At 39.0% G+C, this 24,504-nt stretch overlaps 1 protein-coding gene across 12 annotated transcripts in view; it reads right to left on the bottom strand.

Annotated features, from left to right (window-relative positions):
• Window positions 1-794: 794 nt before the first annotated feature.
• Window positions 795-24,504, bottom strand: part of CDC42BPB (CDC42 binding protein kinase beta) — a 98,465-nt gene continuing 74,755 nt past the window's right edge. The window contains exons 22-39 of one of the 12 annotated variants that reach the window (XM_040602391.1): window positions 24,314-24,364; window positions 23,095-23,184; window positions 22,585-22,674; window positions 22,053-22,158; window positions 19,667-19,803; window positions 18,942-19,081; window positions 17,339-17,420; window positions 13,796-14,012; window positions 13,343-13,405; window positions 9,404-10,000; window positions 6,682-6,779; window positions 6,486-6,570; window positions 6,220-6,337; window positions 6,013-6,130; window positions 5,054-5,092; window positions 4,819-4,924; window positions 4,652-4,722; window positions 795-2,551 (exon numbers count right to left, since the gene is read on the bottom strand). In XM_040602391.1, coding sequence (XP_040458325.1) covers window positions 2,420-2,551; window positions 4,652-4,722; window positions 4,819-4,924; window positions 5,054-5,092; window positions 6,013-6,130; window positions 6,220-6,337; window positions 6,486-6,570; window positions 6,682-6,779; window positions 9,404-10,000; window positions 13,343-13,405; window positions 13,796-14,012; window positions 17,339-17,420; window positions 18,942-19,081; window positions 19,667-19,803; window positions 22,053-22,158; window positions 22,585-22,674; window positions 23,095-23,184; window positions 24,314-24,364 — 2,340 coding nt within the window. In that variant the 3' untranslated portion in view covers window positions 795-2,419. Of the gene's footprint in view, window positions 2,552-4,651; window positions 4,723-4,818; window positions 4,925-5,053; window positions 5,093-6,012; window positions 6,131-6,219; window positions 6,341-6,485; window positions 6,571-6,681; window positions 6,780-9,403; window positions 10,001-13,342; window positions 13,406-13,795; window positions 14,013-17,338; window positions 17,421-18,941; window positions 19,082-19,666; window positions 19,804-22,052; window positions 22,159-22,584; window positions 22,675-23,094; window positions 23,185-24,313; window positions 24,365-24,504 lie in introns of all 12 variants that reach the window. The other 11 variants (XM_040602390.1, XM_040602392.1, XM_040602393.1 and 8 more) reach the window with 11 other exon arrangements.

Genomic DNA, 24,504 nt, shown 5'->3' with positions numbered 1-24,504 from the left:
CGGCACACAGCCCTCAAACCTGCTGCCAGCTATCGCTCCCACCCTCGGGGCAGCCTGGGCGCGCGCTCCCAAGCTGGCCCACCCCAGCCTGCCAGCCTTGCCCAGGTAGGTTTGGTCCAGCAAGCAACAGAGGGTCCAAAATACCCACCTAGGCCTTCCCCATTAACACAACCTGAAGTCGGAAGGGCGAGACAAAACAAGAAGTAATTCAGGAGCAGAGATGCTAACCCAGGATACAGTAGAAAAGATGTTGGCTCTCTTCAAGCCACAGTAAGCTCTGTGGTGCTCAAATACTGGAACACGAGGGAAGCTTTAAAAAACCAAAACCAACCTATATTAGGGCTGCACCATTCACACACCAATCCTTGGAACGTCCCTAAGTGTTTCTTCGGGACTACTGCTTTGACAGTAAGTCAAAAGTCTTTATTGTTTTATCGTATTTAAGATGCCTGAATAGATCCTGCAGCCTCCTTATGATGCTCCAGCCATAAGGAAACAGTCATACAAATAATTTACAAAGGAATTAACAGGGCCAGCGTCTCAATGAAATGACAACTCTAACACAAACCAAGGGCACAAAATTTCAACACTGTATTCCACCAAAAGGACTTCCATTGCTCCTAAACATGCATTTACGTGCAGAAACACACACCTTTCTCATAGCATTCAGGTACGGAGCTTCAACGTATCTTTCAGTTTATGTAAAACGTCCATATGAATGAAGTGAATTTACCATGAAACTAAAGCAAGTGTCAGTGGTAGACTGTTTTGACATGTCAAGACAGACGACTATGAACTTTAAAACCTCCCTCTTCTGCTTTATTGACAGGTAAATTGTTCAAAAATGTTCTCACAATTCAATAATTACAAAGACTTAGACTTACATTAAAAAAGTAAAAACCAGAAAACCCCCAAAGCAGTAGTGTCCAGCTCTAACTGAGCCCCTTTATCAAGAATCTGAGAAAAAGAGCAAGTACTGTCGAACACTTAACGTAACAGGATTAAATGTTGACTAGAACACTCAGTTTAAACTAAAGATAAGTGCACGTCTATACAGTGTTTCAGAAAAGAACATTAGCCATTGGTATACCATTAGCCCATTTAAACCAAATTTTAAATAAGTGACATCCAACTGTCAAAAAATTGGCACAGAAGGCACACTAGTGTGACAATGACAAACTGGATATGCCAGCCACTGAATTAATTACAAGCTTTTAATGAAACATGGTCACAAATCTTTGATTACTAAATGTATAATACATGGAAGCATGAGATTAAATATACACGCAAAACATCACCACTGCACGTGGGCCATAGCAAAATATACAGGAGTGTGTTGTGCATTTTTCTACATGATCAATACTTGATTAATAATCATGGGGTCTTCATGCAGGTGAGGATACAATTAATGAGAAAAGCAGCACCCCCAGTTACAGATCCTTCACGTTCCACTTTGGTAGCCAATAAAACAGACTGATGTTTTAGTGCGATATAGTCCCTTACATCAAGCAGACTTCGAGGGCAATGCGTCCACAAGAAGGCTTGCTAGCTAAACAATGTAGTGTGTCCTTACACCAAAAAACCCAGGAGAAATAACTTCTCAGAAGGAGATAGGCAGGAACTAGGAGTAAAATTTTTTTCACAGCAGTAATTACCTATGTTTTAAAAGCCCTGACTAATGACTGATTGATGAGGACTAAAAAGCAGGGTATAGGTAAAAGGTAACTGGCAGTAGTCCTATGTACAAGACTAAAAAGTTGGTAGAAAGATAGAAAGACAGTTATGCAGCTGTATATGTAATGGCTAAAAGAATTAAAAGGCCACAAAACTATAACCAACTTTTAACTTCCTGGTGATTCTATTGAAGCTGGAAATGACCTACAGCTTCCTAGCATTCTCCTTAAGATTTAGGAAACAAAGAGTTACGGGAGAAAGGGAAAAGTGTATTCATCTGAGGATGTAACTAGACCTGCTCGCATTTCCTATTTAGAGGTCCAAATTGTGTCTAAAAGGATTTCCTGCTAATGAGACATTACATCATTCTATAGAAAAATAATATTCCTGATATTGTAGCAACATTATCAGTATCTCTCTCTATTTCTTTTTCGGCATAAGAATAAGACTATTTACTGGTGGCCTTAAATGCTCCTATGCAATAAAACTGTCACAGCTGTGCAGAAAGGAATCAACCGTAACTGAGCAGTGAACAATTCTGCATAAAAAGCTCAATCACTATTTAGTAAAGAATTTTCTTCATTTTAATAGTTTGTATCTACAATCTGGATATATAATTATTCTTGTACAACACTAGAGATTCAGTGTCAGTCTTGGCACTAGCATCTGAGACAGCTTTGCCCTGCTCTTGGAATACTCCATGGAGTAGTGGATGATTGAAGCCAGAATGGTGAGAGCAGTAGTGTTATGCATCACAGGTTGACTGGTCCAGTCCATCCAGCGTAAGCTGATTCCTGTGAGGAGAGTTGGGACTTGGGGGACCACTCGGATTTGAGCTGTTGGATGGAGTAGAATGTTTGGTGGAGTCTGAATCAGGCTGTTAATGAGAAACATAAAAAAAAAAAAAAAAGATTTGCTTACTTAAAATCAATTCTTCACACTGAAAAGCTTTCAAAGGCACTCAAAATTTGGGGTGAGCAACACCTACAAAGCAGTGTGTATTAGATTCAATTCATAGCTAAACATTCATACAAGTAATTCCATTATTATCAACAGGCTGCAGTGTAGTCCCTGAAGGTGACCTTCTGATGTACCAGGAATTATGGCAAAGTACGTGGAAACTGCTACATCTCAGGCTCCTCTCCTTTAGCCATTGAAAAACTTTCCTGATGGAATGCATCTATCTGTCCACTGTTGCTCTGGATTTACCACCCTGTGTTTTTCAAGCAATTTTTATAGCCCAGGAGCAGATCTGTCTACCCATACAAACCAAGTAACAATTACAGTCAAATCATCTTCAGTTTGGTGAGAAGGAAAGAAACAAGCATATGAACTGCTTACAAAACAGCAACAGTGACAAGCATGTGAAATGCCTGACAAAAGAGCGAAGGCTGCCAAGTATCAGGCTGGAGATCTGGAAACAGAATATGTTTACTGGAGACACCCTATGTCAATGTCTAATAAAGACAGTCTATCCACAGTTATTTTCCCCAGCGTTACATTGGTTGTTGGGTATTTGCCTTCACAGATTGGTCTCACTTCAACACGATGGCTGGCAAGATTCCCCGCTATTTTTGGTGAGCTGCAACTCTGAGCACTGCACACGTTCACTGCTGATGAAATACTGCATTTCAGGAAAAACTGGTACCGTTGCAGCAAGTTATTTTCAAGAAAGGGAACATACGTTTAGCAAATTGATTGAAAGGTAAGACCCTTCAAGAATGCGGTTCACAAGGTTTTGCATGGCTCAGACAATAATAAGATCATCCATAACAAGATTATCCTAACATGATCCAGTTCATGCTGCGATAAAGCCAAAAGCCATGGGAAAAATAGTATAAAGCCAAAAGGTGTTATTAAAGCCTCCCTTTTCGAGTTTCAAACTACTTTTTGTTTTAATTCAAGAAGTCGTAAGAAATTGTAAGACCTATCGAAAAAGAAAATACTATTGTAAAAACCTTAGAATGCACCATTACTTGTGCCTACAAACAGCAATTATTGGACCATGGAATGTAACGGAATTTGAGAGGGATGCTGTACGACAACTAACTCGAATGACACAGACTGTCATCAGCACCTTTGAAAATCCAGGCAGTTTCAAAACCTGCTGTGTTTACAGACCCCTATTTTCACATGCTTTTAATGGCTTACTAAAGGTGATAAAGGAAATGGGAGCATGGCTGTGATCAGAACTCTGAGCACACGCTTTGACTTGCGGTATCCTAAGGCATCCTGCAGAGGTCTGGTTTCAGAAAAGCACCCTGCAAAATCCAGAACATTATATGGGCCTGTAGTTGCTTACCAAAAAGTGCTAAAAAGAGGCAAAGACCTTGATCTAGGAATTTGCCTCCCAGGAATAATTCCTAACACTTTCCTTGCACAGGCAGTGCTTGAGCAAAGCTTGGAAGAAGCTATACCCATGATAAAGCAAGGAAACAGAACTCATACATCTTCTCTCCTTAGATTCAGGGACGCCAGTTTTGTACAGCCAAGACATTTTCAATCTGGTGACTACTGGCGTATACTTTTACTCCTGTTATAAACAGTTCTATGTTTTTTTAAAATATAATTCCTTCTCAAGTTACATGACGAAGTGTCTTCCTTAAGGCAGCACAGAAAATTACTTAACTAGTTGTATTACTTTGCTATTCTATGCTAATAGCCTAGAGAACATTTTTAGGAGCTTTGAGGACATTTCATCAATTAGTCAAATTTCCCTTGCCTACAAAGCTTAATCCAAGACATAATACTTCTTAAAATACCACCATAAAAAGATCTTTTCACAGCTTTGCTTTTGTGCTGGCACATCTAACTTGCAATCATATATTACAGAGAAAACATTTGTGGAAGGAAAACATCTCCATAAAGAACTCAGTCTTTATGAAGTATTTCCTCAGAAATTTAATTTATTGGAAAAAGAAAACAAATCTACAGCAACAGGATAGCATCAGTCTCCATTTAGTAACAGCTACTTTACCTCTTTGTCGAACTCCTGGTCAGGATCAGACATACTTCGGGAAGGCATGGCTCCTCCCACATCACTGCCACCTGGAGAGGAAGGAAAAAAACCAAAAGGCAGGTTTACACCTCCTGTTGAAACCATAAATTACAGCTCAGAAGTGACAAGCTTGCGTCCAGCCTTACTTGACGAGGGCCATGAAATATAGGTTTTGTTCCTCTGCTGCTGCTGCCGTGAGACATTAGCTGTAGATGGACATGGTTTTTCATCCTGTGCAGGAGGTAGGACACTCTATAGTTGAAATGAAAGACCTTGTTAGCCAGCAACAAAAGCTATCCTACTAGGAGTTGTTACTCATGAAAACTTTACTGTGCTTTTGAAGCTATTACAACCCAGTGTTGGTAGAAAAACTGAACTTACTTGACCACATCCACATATTTTCAGTAACAGACACAAACCCTGAGAAAGACAGAGAAAGAACTAAGCCCCATAGCAGCCACTGGAACCTGTCAGCCAGCAAACCCTCTATTAAAGGGGCAGGGACTGTACCAACAGTTCTGCTTTCCTTCCTCCTCCTGCTGAAAGGACAAATGCATTACCCTCATATACGCTAGCTGAGAAGGACAAGAGAAAGCCTGACTAGCAGCTATAAACAGAGGGTATAGATCATAAAAGTGTACCTTTGCACCTTCCTCTCATGGATTTAACACTAATAGCTCACCAAATGCTGCGTTTGTTAAATACAAAATAAAAATAATGCCTATAAAGCACTGCAACTTACATGCATTTTAATTACCTCCACAGCATCAGTTTTTCCCCCCCTTGTTTTTGCTCTAGAATTAGCAAAGTGCCACAAGCACACCATTCCAGTTCCTAACAGTTTGTAGCTACTCCTACCCTTGCTAGGGAAGCAGAGGAGGGACAGGAAGAGGAAGAAAGCAGAGGGGAGCCTTGCAGTGAGGAATGGTCACTCTGGAAAAAGATTTCAGCAGAGATACGGCTCATGTGATAGACATGCTCAAAGCCTGTTGGAGGTGATATCAGAGCAGAATGTTGAGAGGATGAGGACGAAGGAAATTCATTCTGTTATTTTAAGAAGTCAAACAAGGAAAAGGAAGGAGGAGAGACTGATTATTTACAAACTACTAACAAGCTCCTGGCAGTGATATCTATCTCTTTCAGTCTCATAAGTCAGCTAACAGTATTTCCTTGCACAGGATTTACAAGCATTGCTCATCACGAAGGTCCACCTTTCTCAAAATGATTAAAAGAAAAATCTGGTACAGAGATAATACTTGAGCTTCTTATTGCTCATCTTCACAGTTTTTTGAGCAAGAATAAAGGCACATACACCTCCCTCCCTTTTAAATGTATTTTACCAGTGGGAGGTCCATGAGAACCTGCATTCCATCTCCTGGTCCCATATGAGCCACGTGGTTGAAATTCGTTGGGTTAGAAATCATCTTTGACCTTAGCTCAGGGTCTCTAAGCATTTCCCTAAAAGAACAGAGTGGTTTTTACTATTAGCATTCCCAGTCTGCATGTTACCATGTATAGTAAGTTACACACCACGATTAAATTCTTACCGCCTTTGTTGCAATCGCTCTTCCTCAGGAACCTTAAATACAAATCTTCTTTTGCTCCTAGTCCGAAGCATTTGCTTCTTGCTATTGTCAGATGTTTCTGGCACGCTGAGGACAGCTCCTGCTGTAATATCACAACACAATTTCACATACATAGGTACACCTTGACCCAGACGCATCCAATACAAGTACCTCATGCAAAGGTAACGTGACTTAAAATTACTCAGCTTTGTATCATTTTCCCATTTCTCCCCTTGGGCAGCACTCACCTGCAAACTTGTTCTTGAAATATATTAGTCTTGGTGGCTCGCAGTTGAGGAGATTCAGCGTGCCGTCCATGTTTAATGGTCTGATCTGTTTTGAGGAAGGAGACAGAGAATTAACTCAAGCCTAACATACACTGTGAAGAAATATCTAATTTGGAATTAACCCAATGAAGATCTATATTTAAAGAGAATTACTTACCCTTCGCAGACCAATAGTCTGGACCCATTCCATAGTGTTGACATCAAAAACATCAACACCATACTCACTATATACTGTTACATATGAAGAATTGCAACCTGCATAGATTAAAAACAAACAGAAAACCCTAATGTGGTTTCAGGAAGTCCAGAACTGACACATATTTGAGCACATTTCAACAGTTAAAAGTTTTCCACTATGTGCAAGACATATTTTAAAACACTTTTTCCCAGCCCCACTTTCAAACAGGTATTTTTGTGATAATAGATTTGCTAACAACTGCCAGCATCATGGAAAGATTTAAGTTTGACCCTTTCAGTATTTTTAAACTTCATATTATGATTTCATGAAATTGCAAAAAAGTTTTCAGATGCATACGAATTTGCTACTTGGTAGGAACCGAGCAGCTATCTTTTCTACAGATGCAGATTACTTCATTTCGGAAGCAGCAAACTAACTATACATCTGCTCTGTGCACGGGAAAAGAGGGCCACCATCTGTGAGGTGGGTCATGAAGTCATGATGTGGATCTGTTCTCAATTTCCTTCCTCTTTTGCTAACAATTATCTAGATTTAGATATCAGCGTGCAAGTTACTTTTATCAGGTTAACCAGGAAAATGTCACAATGTGTAAAGCCCACAACCCATTTTCTCTTTTATTTACTTTTTTTTAAAAAACATAAAAGGCAGACAAGTTTATTTTAGGTCAAATGAAAAGCAGAGATCCCTAGAGCCTCATATCAACATGCATCTGCTCGTGTAAAGACTGTGTCCTGATGTAAAAAGCGGTTACTAGAAATTTATGGGAGCTAACAGGGAAAAGAGCTGCTTCAACAAACAAAAGAAAAATTACCTAGTAGGACACTAAAAATACATCACAGTATCTCCTTAGAAGAACTGAAGTAAGGTTGCCGTGCCATTTTTTTCATTTGTTCACAGAAAGCCTTGGACAGCCGTCATAAGTATGTATCCCAGAAATTATGTACGGTCAAGTAGTTATTAGATGGGGTCACAGTTGGCTTGGATGTCCAAATCAAGGGAGACCACTGAGCATCAGAAAGAAACACCAACTGCTTCCGCCTGGCCAGCTGGTAGCCAAGGCCAGCACTTACCAGTCAGAGCTGATAAGCTGGATCAGATCTCAGCTGGTTCCCAGAGACATATGATAGTGTCTGCACTGGGCTTGCTCATGCTACAGCTTGGAGACCTGCTGGCTCCCAGTCTTTGCACTGCGCTCAAGTTAGGCAGTCCCACAACGCCTGCACTGACTCCGCACAGAACCAGCACGTGAAGCTGGTTTAACTGCAACCTGGACAGGCCACCCGAGGTAACGGAGCTGACTGCGCTAGCGCAGACCTCGGCCTCTCCTAGCATGAGGGACTGACCGTCCTAGAGACAATTTCTCCACCATATCCTAACACTTCTCTATGACGTGGTCCTTTACCACAGCAGAAACTGCACCAGGGGGAGAAACCATTTCCACTTTGACTAGCTCCTGATGGGGCAGTTAAAAAAAAAAGCCTACAACACTAGTGGCAGACACCAGGACTGAGGAAGGAGGACCAGGCTAATGAAAAGGGAAGTAATCCAGTTTCCTTTGGCAGGTTGCTCCTTCTACAAAACCAGCCCCAGGCTAACACCACTCAGGACTGCACACACAAGGATGCTGTACAACAGTTTACAGTAAGAACAGCTGGTAATAAAACAAAACCATTAACTAGCAAGTCTAGTTTGCTGAAATGCAAAAAACTGTAAAGCTGATAAAGGAAAAGGAAACATTAGCTTTGGCTAACGGTGTTTTAAAGTAAATTTGCAACTACATTGTTTCCTTGGGCCTTTGCTTTGGAATTCTGGACAGAATTAGGTCAAAGTAAAAAAAAAACAAACAATCTCAGTTCAAGACAATTAAAATTAAACAAACTGCTATCAGGGCCTGACCTGATCAAACCAGCATGCACCTGACTGCTTGCTGTACTATTCAAACAAAAAGCTACTTCTTGCCTTCAATCATTCAAAACATTTAAATTGCTATTTGAGCTCCAAATAGAAATCCCAGTTTTATCACAAACTGCCTTTGACTACCAAATACTGAAAAATGCTCTGCATGTGCTTCCGTCCTAACTAGCTGCTAAGTCAATGCTCCTGAAATGAAAAGAGTGGTTGAAAAATTACCCTCCACCTGCCTATATTATTTTTGGAAATTCTCCCCCTAAAAACAAAACCAAAAGGAGAAAAAGTGCTACCAGTTCTACCAAACCCAAAATTTTTACTGCTTATTTTGTGATCTTCATGAACCTTTAAGAGTTGTTCTTCAACCTTCTATTGTACTTTGAGTATAGGACACAGAGGACATCCTACAGACACCTAGACATTTACACTCTCTAGGGGAGCAAAAATCTTCACAGAATTTCACAGACCAGTAGTCTTGCACTGTCCTGCCTCCAGGACTACTCTCTGTAAAAGTTGTTTTGCATTCCATTTTTTGTTCTTCTGTGTCCTGTAACAAGACAGAGCTTCTCTTCTTGCAGCATCCAGGATCTCAGTCCAGGAGATCACAAAGTCCAAAACTACCATTAGGAAGAACTATGTATCCTGTTAACTCATCAAAACTTCAATTGTAGGGATTGAAAGACAAACCAAAGCAAAATAGAATACAATGCTGATTATTTCAAGACAAGTAAAGCAGCAACAGGGATATGGCAACAGAAAAACATATACATACTACAGGCAACAGGAGTTGCAGGCCACATTAGTTCCTGCATGCGTGACCTTCGACCTTGCGAATCGACGTACACTCCCATATGGCTGAAGCAAAGCAGGTATTCCTCATTACTGAGCTCCACAGCACAAAGGGCATCAAAAGACTGCTGTGAGAGGAAGATAAGCGAGGGGTCATTAGGATTTACCAGGTTTATAGATTGTCCATCTCCCTGGATGGTCAACAGAGAGAACCCAGACTGGTAGCCAACACAGAGCTTGTCCTTGAACACTGTCATCCACTGTACAGTTCCTGGAGCCTGAATTTCACTGAATTTTTTGTGGAAAGGTTTAGTTCTGTGAATTTCATAGCAAAAAACTTGTCGTTTAACAGCCACAAACAAACAAGTTGAAGAACTCTTCTTTAGTGTTCCAGTTGTAATCAATTGGCAGCCTTTAGTTTCTGCAAGCTTAATGTCAAAGTTTCCTTCTGACCCATCCAGAGAGGCCCAGGGGTAAAGATGAACATGATGGTTCCGACCACAGATGAGGATGATAATTTTCTCTTTGGGAGCAAGCTCTATCTGGTACACCTTCTTGCAGTCAGCAGCTCGGACTATCACTGCAAAGGAAACAAGAGCTGCCGTAAGTTAAACAAGAAAACCATCAGGCCTGGAAACATTGCAGCGTCACAAACTGATGTCTGAAAATGAATCTAAACACAGACACCAGATAAGAAAGAGCACTTATTACATGTTTGATGCTCTGTTATTAACTCTTAGAACAAATGAGGAAACAAAGCATTCCTGTGACTCTATTGAGTTACAGGATACAAAGTCTCAGCAACTCGACAGAAAAAGGCTGCTTAACATCTGGGATAAATGGAGAGTTTTTTTATATAGTGTCATCTGTACTATCTATACACTGCAAGATGCTCTCTATCTTCTGAACTGGGTCCCACCTTCAGGAAAGTATCGGTATCTTCAGTAAACTATGGAGGAAGACCAAATTAGCAAAACACAAAGAAAAGAAATAGGAAGTATTTAATGCTGATAATGGAGGATACAAATTTCTGTACTGCCGGCAAATGTCTCAGCCTAATACAAAAGCAGTACAGTAAGTGGGTGTTAAGCACCTATATGGAAAGGTAAAAAAAGCTGTGTGAGATGGGAAAAGGATAAGAAGAAATGGGCTTAAGCTGCAGGAAAAGATGTTTAGGACAGGCACCAGGAAAAGCCTTCTCACAGTAAGGACTAGTTAGGCTGCCCACGGAAACTAGTTTCACTGTTTGAAGTGTTTTTTAAAACTGAGTTAGAGGCAGCTAAGGGGGTTATGTACAATGTGTTCTGCTTTTGGGATTGTGGGTATACGGGCACTTTCAAGAAAGCAGTGAGCATTTCATGGGTTACAGGTAGAAGAGACTAAGCGATTCCAAACTAGGAAACCTAATATGCATAAGCTAATTATATTAAAATGTTACTTTCATTTTTCTGTTAGCATTCAAAATATCTGTGAATGATAATAATAATAATAATAAAGAAATATTAACTGGAATTTATATGCATTTTTTTCAGTAACAGTTGAGTAACTTTGCCAAGTTACCAAATTCTGTAAATTCTGTAACAAGACTTTGGCTGTTTAAATCACAAAGCTTTTGTGGCATCCTCCCACTTGCACAAATAGATGATATGTCTGAAGAAACAGTCTATGAAATAACCAGCTGTTGGAACTTTACCACCAAGATTATTTTTCCCCCCCCCAGCTCTAACTCCAGCTTACAGTTTACACTATTTGTCAAGAACTAAGTGATATTCTGACCAAAGACCTTTGATATTAGCAGCTGGCAGTTAATTAACACTGAAAATTACAACTGCCATAAAATGAAAAAGAAATTACAATTTATAAAAATGTTAACACATAGGAACTGGACACAGAAAACTCCTGCAAAACATCTTTTAACTTAAAACCAAAACTTACAATTCATTTTCACATTTATGTATGACACAGTGATACAGATAATTGTTCCTTTATGAAATGACCTTTCAAATTAAATGTACGATTTTCTTTTATGCAAGAAGCTGTACTGGAATCTTTGGAATTATCTGCATCTATAGTTATGTTTATATCTAAGTACTTACAGAATGATGACCACTGGAAGTTTACTCAAAGGAATGGCATTTATTACTGCCTAAAAGAATTTAAAATATCTGTTTTCTCCATGTATAAAGCAGTTTCTCCTGGAACTGGACAATGGCTTATTCTAAGCAAATGGAAGCAATAACGTTTTGCTTTCTGCCCCAAAACCACATCCCTAACTTCATTTGATTTTGCACATCAAGTCTTTCAGAACCTGTACTCACTGCTTTACGTGACACTGAAATGCAAGTTTAGCATGACTGCAATCCAACTGTCAAATAGCTACAAACTAGATTGCCTTGAAAAAGGAAATTAAAATTCTTCCAAAGCTATATTTAAAGAAGTATCCTTTTTGAAATTTGAATGACAATGACTAAAAACAGTCAAAAGGATATTTCAGGAGTGTCTCAGTGATTTTTCCAAGCTGGAAAAGGCACCTTTTAATTTTATGAATCTGTATCACTGACTTCAATATCCTCAACTTCCAGATAGTTAAAAGACACCAGAAGAACCTAAGCTCAGACTTCATAAACAAAGTGAAAAAAAGGTGAAGAAAGCATTAGGTCTTTGTTAGAAACAATCCTATCAGACAGCCATGGCTGTTAGCTCTTACACCACAGAAAGTATGGATTTAGAATGTTGTCTAAATTTAGAGTGCCTAAAGAGTTATAAGAAAGTATGAATTTCACAAGGTATGTTTGGTGCTTTTAAAGTCAGAGAGAAAGAAATAACTTGGAAGAGATAAATAGTAGTAGATTACTGTGTCCTAAATCTGCATTGCTTCTTGAAAATATATTACTTAACTTCTGTAAAAAAAATGTTTAAAATTGCATTTTGTATGGATTGACCCCAAACAATCCCCATGCTCATGTGCTAGTAGTTCTTTTGGTCTCCGTGCTCTCCCCACCATACCAAGGCATGTCTCCCATTGCTATCTGTATTTGTGCTCAGTATATCAGGTTAAAGGGAAAAATTAATCCCTTACTCCCTAGCTGTGATGCCTAAGAATTCAATGACAGAGGGATATGCCTGTGCTCCCCAGTGACTGTGCAGCATACACTTCGCTGTGGTACCCGAAGCACACTCCGTGAATTTCTGGAATGCACATGCTAAGTCTTCATGAAGAACAGGCTAATCTGATGCCATTTTTCCCAAAGCAGAGGGCAGAGTGCATCGAGAACAGGAAGGAAAAAGCAGGTTCAGGAAGAAGCATAGGGTCAGGGAAATAAAGAGATAATGGAAAAGGACAAGCAAGGCATTTGCTTTGGCCATTATTGGTTTGAAACAGAACGTGAACGTCTGTCAAGTTTCTGGAAGAAACAATGATACATGGTGGCTTTAATGAAAAGTCTACAAATGCTTGTGCTTATTGCACTAGCTGTCTAACTTCTAATATGTGTCAGTTTAAGTCCTCTGATGATGCAGGTTGGAATAAGTCTGTTTCCACATCAAGTTTTTCTCACTCAGGTTCTATTTCGTAAGTGCCTGGTAATTGATTGTGCATCAACTGCTGCTGTGTGTGCTGTGCATGTTCTGTGTGCTGAAGCATTTTGTTACCTGCTATGGGAACACAGTTAAGGTGAGATTGTGTCAGAATATGCCCAGTAACTCATCCCTTTAATTTCAGCCAGTCAACTGAATGTAATGATAACGACCAAATTAGTGCTTATACCTCACATTCACTTTTCCTTCTCATCAGTTAAGTGAGTGCTTAATACTTACTATACATGAAGGGCGGTTGCTGTGTAACCTATGTTGTAACAGCACTAAAAGTTATGGAGCTCATTATTCCATATGTAATTACTGCATGCATTATGGCCCAACTTACCGTCACGGGTCACCTCTATCACATACAGTCCTTCTTCTGAACCAATTGCTATTCTATCTCGATCTAAATCAGGAACGAAAAAAAAAGGCGATTAATTCAGCTACACTTAATCTCACATTTTTCCAGCTGTTCAAAGCAAACAGTCTGTTTTACATTTCTGGACAAATAGATTTTCAACACCAAATCAATTTTGCTTAAGTTCATGCAGTCTGTCAAAAGCATGCTATATAAAGTATTGCTAAAACCATCTGTTAAACAACTAAACAGTATCATTTACTCCAAGTAGATGAAGAAATCTGAATATCAATGCAAGATTAGCACTTCCCCCCATTATTAAATTCCTATAAAGAAATTCAGCTGAGAAATTTATTTCAAGGTGTCAGTGCTCTCATTACAGAAGCCCAACTAAAAGCTCCAACCCTCACACACTTCAAAAAGTTAAACCAAACATACCTACAATAGCAGCAGCTAAACTTGCTTTAATAAGAGGCAGTGTACTGTCATAGGCTTCTTGTGGAATATGCACAACCTGGTTTTTCAGTCTGTTTTTGTGCAGGATAGACTGCAACCCTTCCAGGATTCCAACCCACTTTCTCTTCTCATTCTCATTTTCCGTCAGGATCAGTAGAGAACAAGACTTTGAAGGCAAACCTAAGAGAGAAGCTGTCACCTTTTAACAGACAGAGAAAGTGAAATTACTAAAAAAATAAAGGCCCTTTTTGTCAGTACTATATACTTCACAGAACTGTGGTAGTAAAATACAGTTTTTCATAACAATGTGATGATGTACCTGAGAGGTATGCAACATCGCACACAGCTTCAAAAACACCCCACACAAGCCACAGCAGTTTTGTTTGAAAATACTCAGTCTTGCTCAGTCATTCTGAATCCTAAAATATGGGCAAGGAATGCTACATTCCTTTCCTACAATAAGCAATACATGGCAGTAAAAGGCTCCTTCCTGCTCTGAACTGGAATTTCAATAACATGCCATAATTTGTCCTGATCCCTCCCCTCCCCCCATCTTTTAATAGCTCATTCAAAATGACACACATGCTTTCCAAATCAGATGCATTTAAACTCAATGGTATTGCTATGATCATTTCCAGATTCTGATTTTGCTACTTAATTTTCACAATATTTGTCCAGGGGGAAGAGCACATCATATCTGCATTAAAAGCTCTGGAGAAAAGCAATGATTTGAGACTGAAGCACTGTACTGCCCCACTTCTTCGTGTTAAAAAGAAAATCACTACGGCTTCACTAAATTTTTGGGTAAAACATCCTATAGATATCAAAGCAGAATGTACTCTGAATAGGAAAATTATTCAGGAACTTCCTGTCACCCAAAGTATGCACTAACTAATTTCTTAATATTAGGTTTGTGTCCTGTATAAAGATTCAAAAGGGTTTGTGAGATCATGGGAACTATGCTTTCAGTCACAGACAAACAGGTCACCAGCCAGTATCAGCCCTCAAAACACACTATTAGAATAACAATAGTTAAACAGAAAAAAAGCAGCAAAAGGTGCAAAAGTGCAAAACTGAAGGTGGCAATACGGAATAACACACCTTCAGCTTATATGCCTTGATGAGAAAATCATCATAAATAATAGATGATGCAGTTATGCAACATACACTGAAAGAGTGAATTAAGTAATAATATTCATCTTAAGAGATAGAATATATCTGAAAGTAAACTTGGGACAATAAGATGTCAAAGACAGAACTCCAGAAGTAAGACAACAGTGAAAAGCAGCAGGAAAAGAACTGAGTAGTTTGCAGTTGCTCATAGCTCTTAATACTCTGCATCAAGCTTTGCTCACGTCTAAACTGTAACTAAGCATTAACATTTTAAAGATGGATAGAGGCATAATGGATAATACTTCTAAATTTGACAACCAAACCAAACCAGACTTCAGCTATGGTCTTCCCTTTGAAGCACTACCATGTATTACTGCTCAGTCTTTTGAAGGTGGCATCTTACATGCAGTTAAATGTGGAAAAAAATGGGAGAGCTGGTCATTTTATATATATATATACACGTATGTATATACACACACACACATATATATATATAATTATTCATCACACAAAAATCCAGTATCTGATATGAAATTCAAGGCTTCTTAACTCCAACTGCTAAGCTATGGAAGGACTCCACTACAGACACTCTCACATTATTATTAAAAATGTATCGATGGCAGCACTTAGATTGCAGCGTCTGGATGCAAGGATGGCATCCAGCTTTAAAAACTGGTTACCAAGGAGAGATGTTGGAGTCTGAGATAAGTTCTTCCTCTTCTTGATTTCATGGAGGGTCAGAGGTTGCAATATTTTAGTGTCTGGCAGCATTCTGATATTGCTTTTTTCTGGCGGAAGATCCAAAAGAAATGAAAATCTCTCTTTGGTGGGCCACCAATATCATCACGTGTTATGCGAAATAATACATAAGAAAGAAGGACCACATTTTTACAGAGGTGATGTAAAGTAACAGTTTTAACTGTTGCACAGAAGCTACTCTATGTCAATTATGTCAGCAAGATGCAAATCTAGGATTAAATGAAATTGAGAAAACAGACTCACTGCATCAGATATTACTGGTTTCCAGTTTCAGAAATTCCTTCTTTTGAAGGAGTACATAAAACTAAGAAAAGAGGTGGACTTTGGCGGCTTCCTCTTGTCCCTGTCAACAGTGTCTCTAGATGGATATACTCACCAACCAGGCTTCCAGCTAATTCGTCAGATCATTTCAGCAGGGGATAATCTCATCAGACTGTGCAGACATTTTGTTATGTCTATCCACAGAAGTATTTTTACATGGGGATACCTGACAAAAGGGTTTTTTTTGGTTGGTTTTTTTTTTCTTTTTTTTTCTTAGATACTCTTATCAGTTAAAAACTGCGGGCAGAAATTAGAGCAGCAAGTCAGGCAGGCTAAACTGTATGGATGCCTCATCCTTAAACGAATCAACCGCCATTCTGCATAGCTCATTTTGTCTCCTCAGAAGTCCTTTCCCATAGTATTCCACATTTGCTAATTTGAGAATAAGAGCAGGCAGATGGGAATAAAAAAGAAAAAAATTAGAAACAAGTAAGAGGAAAACCAAGGTAAAAGTAGTAGTAAACTGAAGGATGAAAATATGCTTCCGGAAATATTTCTACAAAAATGAGGAAAAGGAAAGCCACAGAAGCATTTAAGTAGCCAAGACATTTTCTAAGTAAAACTCTAAAGGACCAAATGATTGGGACTGCATATGACTGCCAGCTCTTTGGCTTCCATGTTTCACTGATTTGATTCTGTATGACTGATGATCACACTGAAAACTGAGATTCTGAATTCAAACGCAAGGGATTATAGATGTTGGCTACCACCACACCTTTCTCCATATTTTAAAATTCCAATTTAAATATAATTCACACAAAACCTAAGAAAGAACCTGTGTTAAAAACTAAATACAGCATTCAGATACAACATACAAAGAAGATATTATAACTAAGCTAACTATTTTCTTTTATTTTAATTTTTGTCTGTTATACTTAAGTATGAAATTAAGGAAACAAATATCAAATGTTGTGGGTTTTTTTTATACAAGTCAATACATGGAAAAAAGAATCAGTGAGCAGAACCCAGCTTCGCCTACTCTGTTACAGCACCAGTCCCTTAAACAAGGGTCCTCCCAAAGCTAAGAAAGAAAAACCAGGTCCTGGTAACACCAATGGAAGAGGAGACAAAAAATATACTTAATTATAATCAAGAGAATAAAAAAAGCCAAACTTTGTCTACAAAGAAGCAGCAAAAGACGTAGAACTTTGTTTTTTACAATTCAGTTCTAAGAGGAGCATCATATTGTTCTCCAACATATTTCACCACCTCTTGTAAATTCTTGTACTTCATAACTTGATAAACATTAAACATGGATAACTTACTTCAGTATCAAAACAAAACACTAGTGTTTAAGTTGTATTTTCTTTAAAAGTAAATTGGTAGCCATACCCTGAATATACAAGGGATGTCTTTACGAGTTGCATGTATTACATCCGATGCTAGGACAGAGCTCACACAAAAATCTTCATCTCTAGTAAGAAAGAGAGCAAAAGAATCACATACATGCACACACTAACATTATTCAGCAAAATCTAATTGACCAACTGTTTCAATAGGCTGCAATCTCCTAACACCACACAGAGGTCACAACTGTAATCACTGCTTTGTTATGCTCTAACCATCCCTGACCCAAACAACTCACAAGCTTTAGTTACATTTCTACAGCATTTAATACGTGAAACTCAGTCCACCTGAAGTTAAGTGGGGTGGCTTTATGTAGTTTTTGTTTACCAACCACACCTATTCTACAGTTAGCAGCAAGAATATTGCTCTTCCAGCCCAGCAGACACATTATAAATGAATAATTCATACCTCAATGTGTAGCAAGAGAGGGGCCTTTGGAAAAAAAGAAAAATCACATAAAAAGCTCTTGGCAACATAATTATAGTTTGTGGGATTCAAATAAGGGTTTTCAAAACAGCTGGATTTTATTCTCTATTACATTAAAATAAACAGACATCAGAACAACTTTTGCATTTCAGAGTGCTCCACCCCAGAGGGCTTGTCTAGACAGGCCTTTTTAAACTGAATTTGACCAAGTTGATCACCATAATTGCCAATTTTAGTGCAAAGATGACAGTAATGCCTGGAACTTGCCCATACTAGAATTTAGAGCTGTGGTGGTTAATGTCTATTAAAACATCTAAGAATCCTCAGAAGACAGACTCAAAGAGGCAGCTACAATAAGCAGATAAAACATGGGACAAGTTGGTATCGTATCTGGCTGAGCTGCTTCAAACAATGTACCGATGTGAATGCTGTTATCTGCAATACTTCCGTGCCTCTGCTCCCACTGCCAGCATGTCAGAGAGCTGACACTGACAGCTCTCAGAATAAATGTGAGAACAGCAGTACCAGTACAACCCCATAGTACTGTCTGGAAAAAAAAAAAATCCAGGTGCTTGTGAATGCAAACTTTATATTCAACATAGATAAAAGATGCTGTAACATTAAAAGGTATTACACTTTCTTGATATTCCCACAATTTGAAATAAAAAACCTTCCTGGTTACTCTGATCAATGTAAGCTCCAGATCTTTTGTAGACAGTGTTCAGTCGTTCCCTATCAAAAAATAACTCCCGTGAGAAGGCAGAGTCAGAGCCACTTCCATTGTAAATTAGTTGGTGTTTTTCTGAAGACCATTTCAGTTTTTCTAATGTTCCTGAAATTACTGGCTATGGGATGATCTGTGACTCAATGGTGAGGTCAGAATGCAGGAGAAAAAATTATCTACCAAAGTCTATTTTATTTGTTTTCCACGTGTGCATATGGAACTCTAGGAAGAAGCATGCTAATAGTGTAAATATTAGTGACTGTAGTATGAGTGATTTCTTGTTGAGCCAACTCTTTCAGCTTACGCAGTCTGCGTACAGAACACATGGGTTTTCTCAGACCAGAGCTCCCATGATCTTAAAGTTTCTTGTGTACTATAAATAAATATTCCTGTTAGAAAAAAATACAGAGGTTTTCTACTTGTCGTAATAATACAAACCTGAGATCCAAGACCTGACTTGCAACAACTCCAGGTTGGGTGGATTTCCCTTCAGGCACATCATATAAGAACAGCTTACAGTCACAGACAACTGCATAAGCCCTCTGCCACCCCTTCTTAACTCCTGTAGGCTTTGGGACCTGTGAATAAATAACTGATTGCTTATTAAATGTAAGCATATGTAGTAGACACAGAAAGCAGGGACATTTAGAAAAGCTTATATTTAGGATCATCAGAATTAGAACACGTTCTACTTGCCCTTCAAAACGGAGTGAAAAATGTCAAGTAATCAAGCAATTATTTTTCTTCCCTTAAGTTCAACCATTACTTGATACAGTTTAATAAATATATTAGGTACCATTAGGACAAACAATGGGGCTTGTATATGCCACAAATGCCACAATGGTAGGACAGTTTACCTTTTACATTATGCTTACATCAACACTGACAGAAACTCTTCCTTAAAACATGCTTCCCCCCAGTCCCACCGCTGCTTATGAACATTGTAGCTACTAATCTACCAACCCCTAGCTCTTGTAGTAAAACCAACCATTTATCCAACATCCAAAGCAAAAAAGGTTAAAGAAGTTACAGAAATGGCACACAAAGCTTCAGGCATTAGCACAATTTAAGAGATCTGTTTAAACATACTTAGAGGTTCCAAGCTGCATAGCTGTGAGTGAAGTTTAGTATTCTTCTCTTATCCAAGAACAAAAGACTATTACCTTGACATAACCTTTATAGGCGGTTCCTATTCCTCTTTGCACATCTACTCCAAGAGGCCTTTTGGCTTGCTCAGGGGGTATGGGGCAGACCTGAGGTGCACTATCCTTGCAGGAAACATGGCATGCAAATGAACACACTAAGTACAAAAGAGAAAATTCACAGTGAAATGCATGTATGAGTCAATCATAACATGAGATTAACGTAGTCTACCCTACCCTTAAGCTCAGCAAATTAATTAATCACACTGAAACTGGCAGTCAAACATTGTGATAGCCCACTACGCTAAAGGAGTGAACACACCTAGATATTACATCAGACTCTTCAAAGTGCTTCTATTTTCTCTTTTAAGCCTATTACTTCCATAAGGGGCAGGAACTGAGTCCACATTTCAAGGCAAATCATGAAATCATTTTCCAGAAGGAAAAGGACTTGGTCAGACTTACTGGTGTTAAGCGGCAGCTAACCCACTCGGAAAGGGTATTAATAAAGGAGAAATAAAAATTATGGGGCAGTGATAGGAGACAAGATAAATATAGAAGGTGTTTAATTTGATCCAAGTATACAAGAATACTGCAAAGACAAAGTAAAACTAAACTGACCAAAAACCAGAAAGGGTTATACTAATTAAACACAGGCAATAGACTTGAAGCATAACAGTAGAAACCAGGAGACAAGGACTGAAGCACTGCATGGGGAAGGGGGCATGTATTTATCTCTCAGAGTTCAAATAAGGAGCAAACATCCACAGTAATAGTTGTATCCTTTCTTGCCATTTACACCACTTTGTGCTGCACCAACAAGGGACAGAGGTCTCTAGGTCGCTTGTCTATAGAGTACTTCACACAGAAAGAAACTCAACGTATGCCACTTCACGAGACAGACTACAAGGACTGCAGAATGAATTAACATGTCCTATCGAGGCATCTGACCCACAGTTATAGGTCAGATCTTTCCACAGAGACTGCCTGGTTTGTCCCAGCTACCCTGTTTCTACCAGTAGGTTTGGGAAGGCAGCAGGAGAGTGGCACAGCGCTGTGATCTATCCGGTGCACCCTCCTAACCATACTGTTGGAAGTGAGCATCTGGCAGATACCTTATGTGCATCTAGTCCCGTAATTACAAAGGGTCGAAGGATTCCAGGAGACCTGGAAACAGCCTGCTTCTGCTGGAGCCACTGACTGAGCTACAAAGCCCCTTCTCACCATAACTAAGGGAACAGCCAGGAAGAGAGGGCACCCCACAGCAGGCTGCCTGGCTCGCTCTTTTGAGCTACAGCCTGCTCCCAGGAAGACAGGGGTTACCAAAAACTCATGCACTCGAAGTACTGCAGGAGCTCCCCAAGACGAGATAATCAATTCAGTTCTTTCAGGAGGCATCATAATTATTTGGGAGTGTGCATACCAAGGCACACCAGTTGCAGAATAGGGAAAATCCACAGGATATAGCCAGTTCTACAGGCCTCTGGAAGTGCAACTGTGTTTTACCGTTGTCTCCAGCATTAAAAAGACAAGGAACTGGGAAAAGCAAGTGACTGGCAGCAGAACATGGCAAAGTTTTGTTCTACTGGAGTCATCTCTATTCTTGCAGGAAGAGATGCAAAACAAGAATTCAGAACTGTCAGCAACAGGAGACAAAAGGCAGCCCGAGGGCAGGTGCTGGCAGAGCGGCAGGTGCTCCTGGGGAAGAATCCCACCAGAAGATCTGCCAGGAAAAAAGCCCTGAAGGGCAGATGAGGCAATCTGAATATGATACTCAAAGTGTCAGTGGAGAGGGTGCCACTAGGAAGAACTAAGCTGGGCACAGAAATAAAGGTTATTTATACTGTAGTCTCTTCAGCAGATTTGTGGACTACTTGCTGAGTTCATGTGTCTAATCAAAATACGGGTAAATACTGTCAAATAAAAATACCTCCATATACTCAAAACATGGAATTCAATAGTGACACAAGCATTAGAGGAAGCATTTTAAATAAAACTAACAGACAGCAAGACAGGCTACAGGCCAAAAAACCTAGCAAATAGTCCTCCCAGTGTACAGGGTTTATGATCACAATAGCACAGAGCAGACAGCCTCAGATCCATGTTACCAGAGCATTCCCACAGTTTTCTCCACTACAGAAACAGTCCCACCTTGCCCCCCTCCAACTCACACTGTAACAGCACTAAAGGTAACAGAATTAATTAGTAATATGAAAGGGAACCATGAGGGCTTATATTAATTCTTTGACTTTAGAAGTTTAATGATGATGCAAAAGGAGAACCATTCAGTAGCAGCCACCCCTCTTTCATTCCCTCCCCAAAGAAATGGTTGCCTTAAAACATATTAGTGTTTTGGGATTATTTTTTCAGGGACTTGCTGAAAATATAAAAAGTTTAACTGACTCACCGTCACAGGCATAACCTTGTCGAACTAATCCCACCATAAGAGAGGTGCAATGACTACACTGAGTAGGGCTTGTGAATGACTTGATACTGAGCTGGTGAGCTTTAGGCTGAAAGATACATTCAGGATAAAAAAAAAAACAAAACAAAAAAACACAAACAACTCTTCACTTCCCGTTCTTAGGCAATGCAAGCATCTCCCTTCACCACCCTCCAGTATATCAGAGTGTACATTATGAAACTTGGGCTTCTCATAAGTAAGCTAGTTTGTAAAAGCTGCTGTAAGACAACAGTAACAGTTTTATTTCCAACTACTTAAGACACTCAAACCCAAGCCTACAAACAACTATTTTTTGCCATCCCCTCTGACAAATCAAAACCCATCAACTTGCATTTGGAAAGATTTGATTAAAAACACAGACCTAACAAACAAAGACATGACAAACCCAAACAGACAAGAACAAACATGGAGGGCTGATTTATAAATGGTATTTTTTCCTTTGCTCTTTAGAATAAGGTTAGCACAGTCCCCCTACCTTTGGTACAGCTAGAGAAATGGATTGAATGGTGGGGGAAGGAGCAGCAGGCATCCTCTGAAGCCGAATTGGTTCCTGAATCACAAAAAACTGTAATTGAGCAAAATGAGGCTTCAAGAATTTGTTTCAAGACTGGGGTGGCAAAGCTTGTGTTCTGATTTTTTTTTTTTTTTTACATTATCAACAATTCAATCGTCATAAACATTGCCATTCTGATTTAATAGAAACAGATTGTGTTTTAAAGCACTCACAGGAAAGCCTGCACACTAACAAACAAGCAGCAATACAGAAAACATATGAAAATGAGGTACATCAACATACACAGAGCCAGCAAAAAGGTTTCATTTGCAACTGTCCTCAGAGCAGGTGCAATTAACACTGACACATTGCAAAAAAGCAACATTCAATCCTACATCTTCATAATGAATGCTACAATATGTATTTATCATAAACAAGACAAAGAGACTTTCTAGTGAATTACTCTTCAGGGTAAAATAACAGCTCTCTTACTTCTTGTTGTTGCTCTGCAGTTACAACTGATGTAGATGGTGAAACTTCTGATTTGGGACCCTGTGTTTCCTGCTCACTAATAGAACTGGTCTGCAAAAGTGACAGCAAACATGTTAGATACAGTACCACAGATCTGATAAAGTGCTCCCACATCAACAAAATAGAAACAAAAACCAATGCTGATTTCTATGTGACAGTACACATGCATCTAACAGCTTTCCACTCTGAAAAAAAATAAATCTTTCCTCAAAACAAACTCTGCCAGAAGAGCTGTAAAGCTGGAAGTACTGAAATGCAAAACCTCATAGCAGGCAGCACAAATGCTGCAACAGCCACCTTCTTCCAGCAAGGCTGTGTCTAATCTCTTGCATGCAGGTATGGAATGTTTGAGAAGCCTGGCACTCATCCATACAATAGTTTATTTCTCATGGTAGCTTTCTACACTAGGATTTTTCTAGCTCACAGCAGCCAGCAATTCTACCACAAGAAAAATTCTTAAAGTAGTACTACATAATATTTTAAAAAGTTGCTTAAAAACAGCTGGCCTCTGTCATTAAAGGAATCAGAGCTACGTAATCACATTGTCTTGTATTTCACTAAAATTTAAGATGAGTATCCATTACAAGCCTTCTACTAATTTCACACTTCAATTAGCAACTACTATTTGCCAGCGCAAGGGGGAAGTATGCTACAATTCCAGAGCTAAAGAAAGCTGGGTGTGGAAGTAGAATACTGTATTACTGTACTCTGAGGACATCATGAAAATCATGATTAACAAACACCAGATTAGCATTTACACCAATGATGTAATTAGCACTAAAGGCAACAAGTAATGAATCACGCGCTTCCCAGTCGGTTTAGACAGGAAGATGGTTCAAGTTCATATTAGCTCACTGAATATGTTCAGATATTTGTTTGGGGTTTTTTTTTTTTTGTTATGAATTGTTTGGAAGGGCTGGGCCATTTAACATCAAATTGTACCACTATGTAATATGAACTATCTAAAAATGCTAAGTGTGATTCAGCTTTAGCTATAAAGATTGTCAAAATATAGAACGGTAAGACTGTAAAGAGGTATTAAAAGAAAACTAAACTAGTTCTATTTAGTGGATTAAGTTATAGAGAAGTTAAGGAAGCAAAATATCTAGTTTTAGAAGGCCATTTTTACTATGACAGGTCACAACAAAATAAGGAGACAAAACTACTAACAAAAACTTACTTCTTCCCAAAAGGCTAGCAGAGAAGATGTAGACGAAGAAGAAACAGAATCCTTTGTTGTAACGAATATGAGGGATAAAAACGATCACTTATCACCCACAGGAAAACTTCAGATAGACTATTAGTAGGCTAGTTAAATGAAATGTTTTATATGGCCAAATGGTATTTATTCAAACTAAATTAACCCAGAGC

The sequence above is a fragment of the Falco naumanni genome, chromosome 7 (assembly GCF_017639655.2).
Source record: "Falco naumanni isolate bFalNau1 chromosome 7, bFalNau1.pat, whole genome shotgun sequence".
Lineage (NCBI taxonomy): Eukaryota > Metazoa > Chordata > Aves > Falconiformes > Falconidae > Falco > Falco naumanni.
Note: the sequence above shows the minus strand (reverse complement) of the source record. Positions and strands in the feature narration are given on the sequence as shown.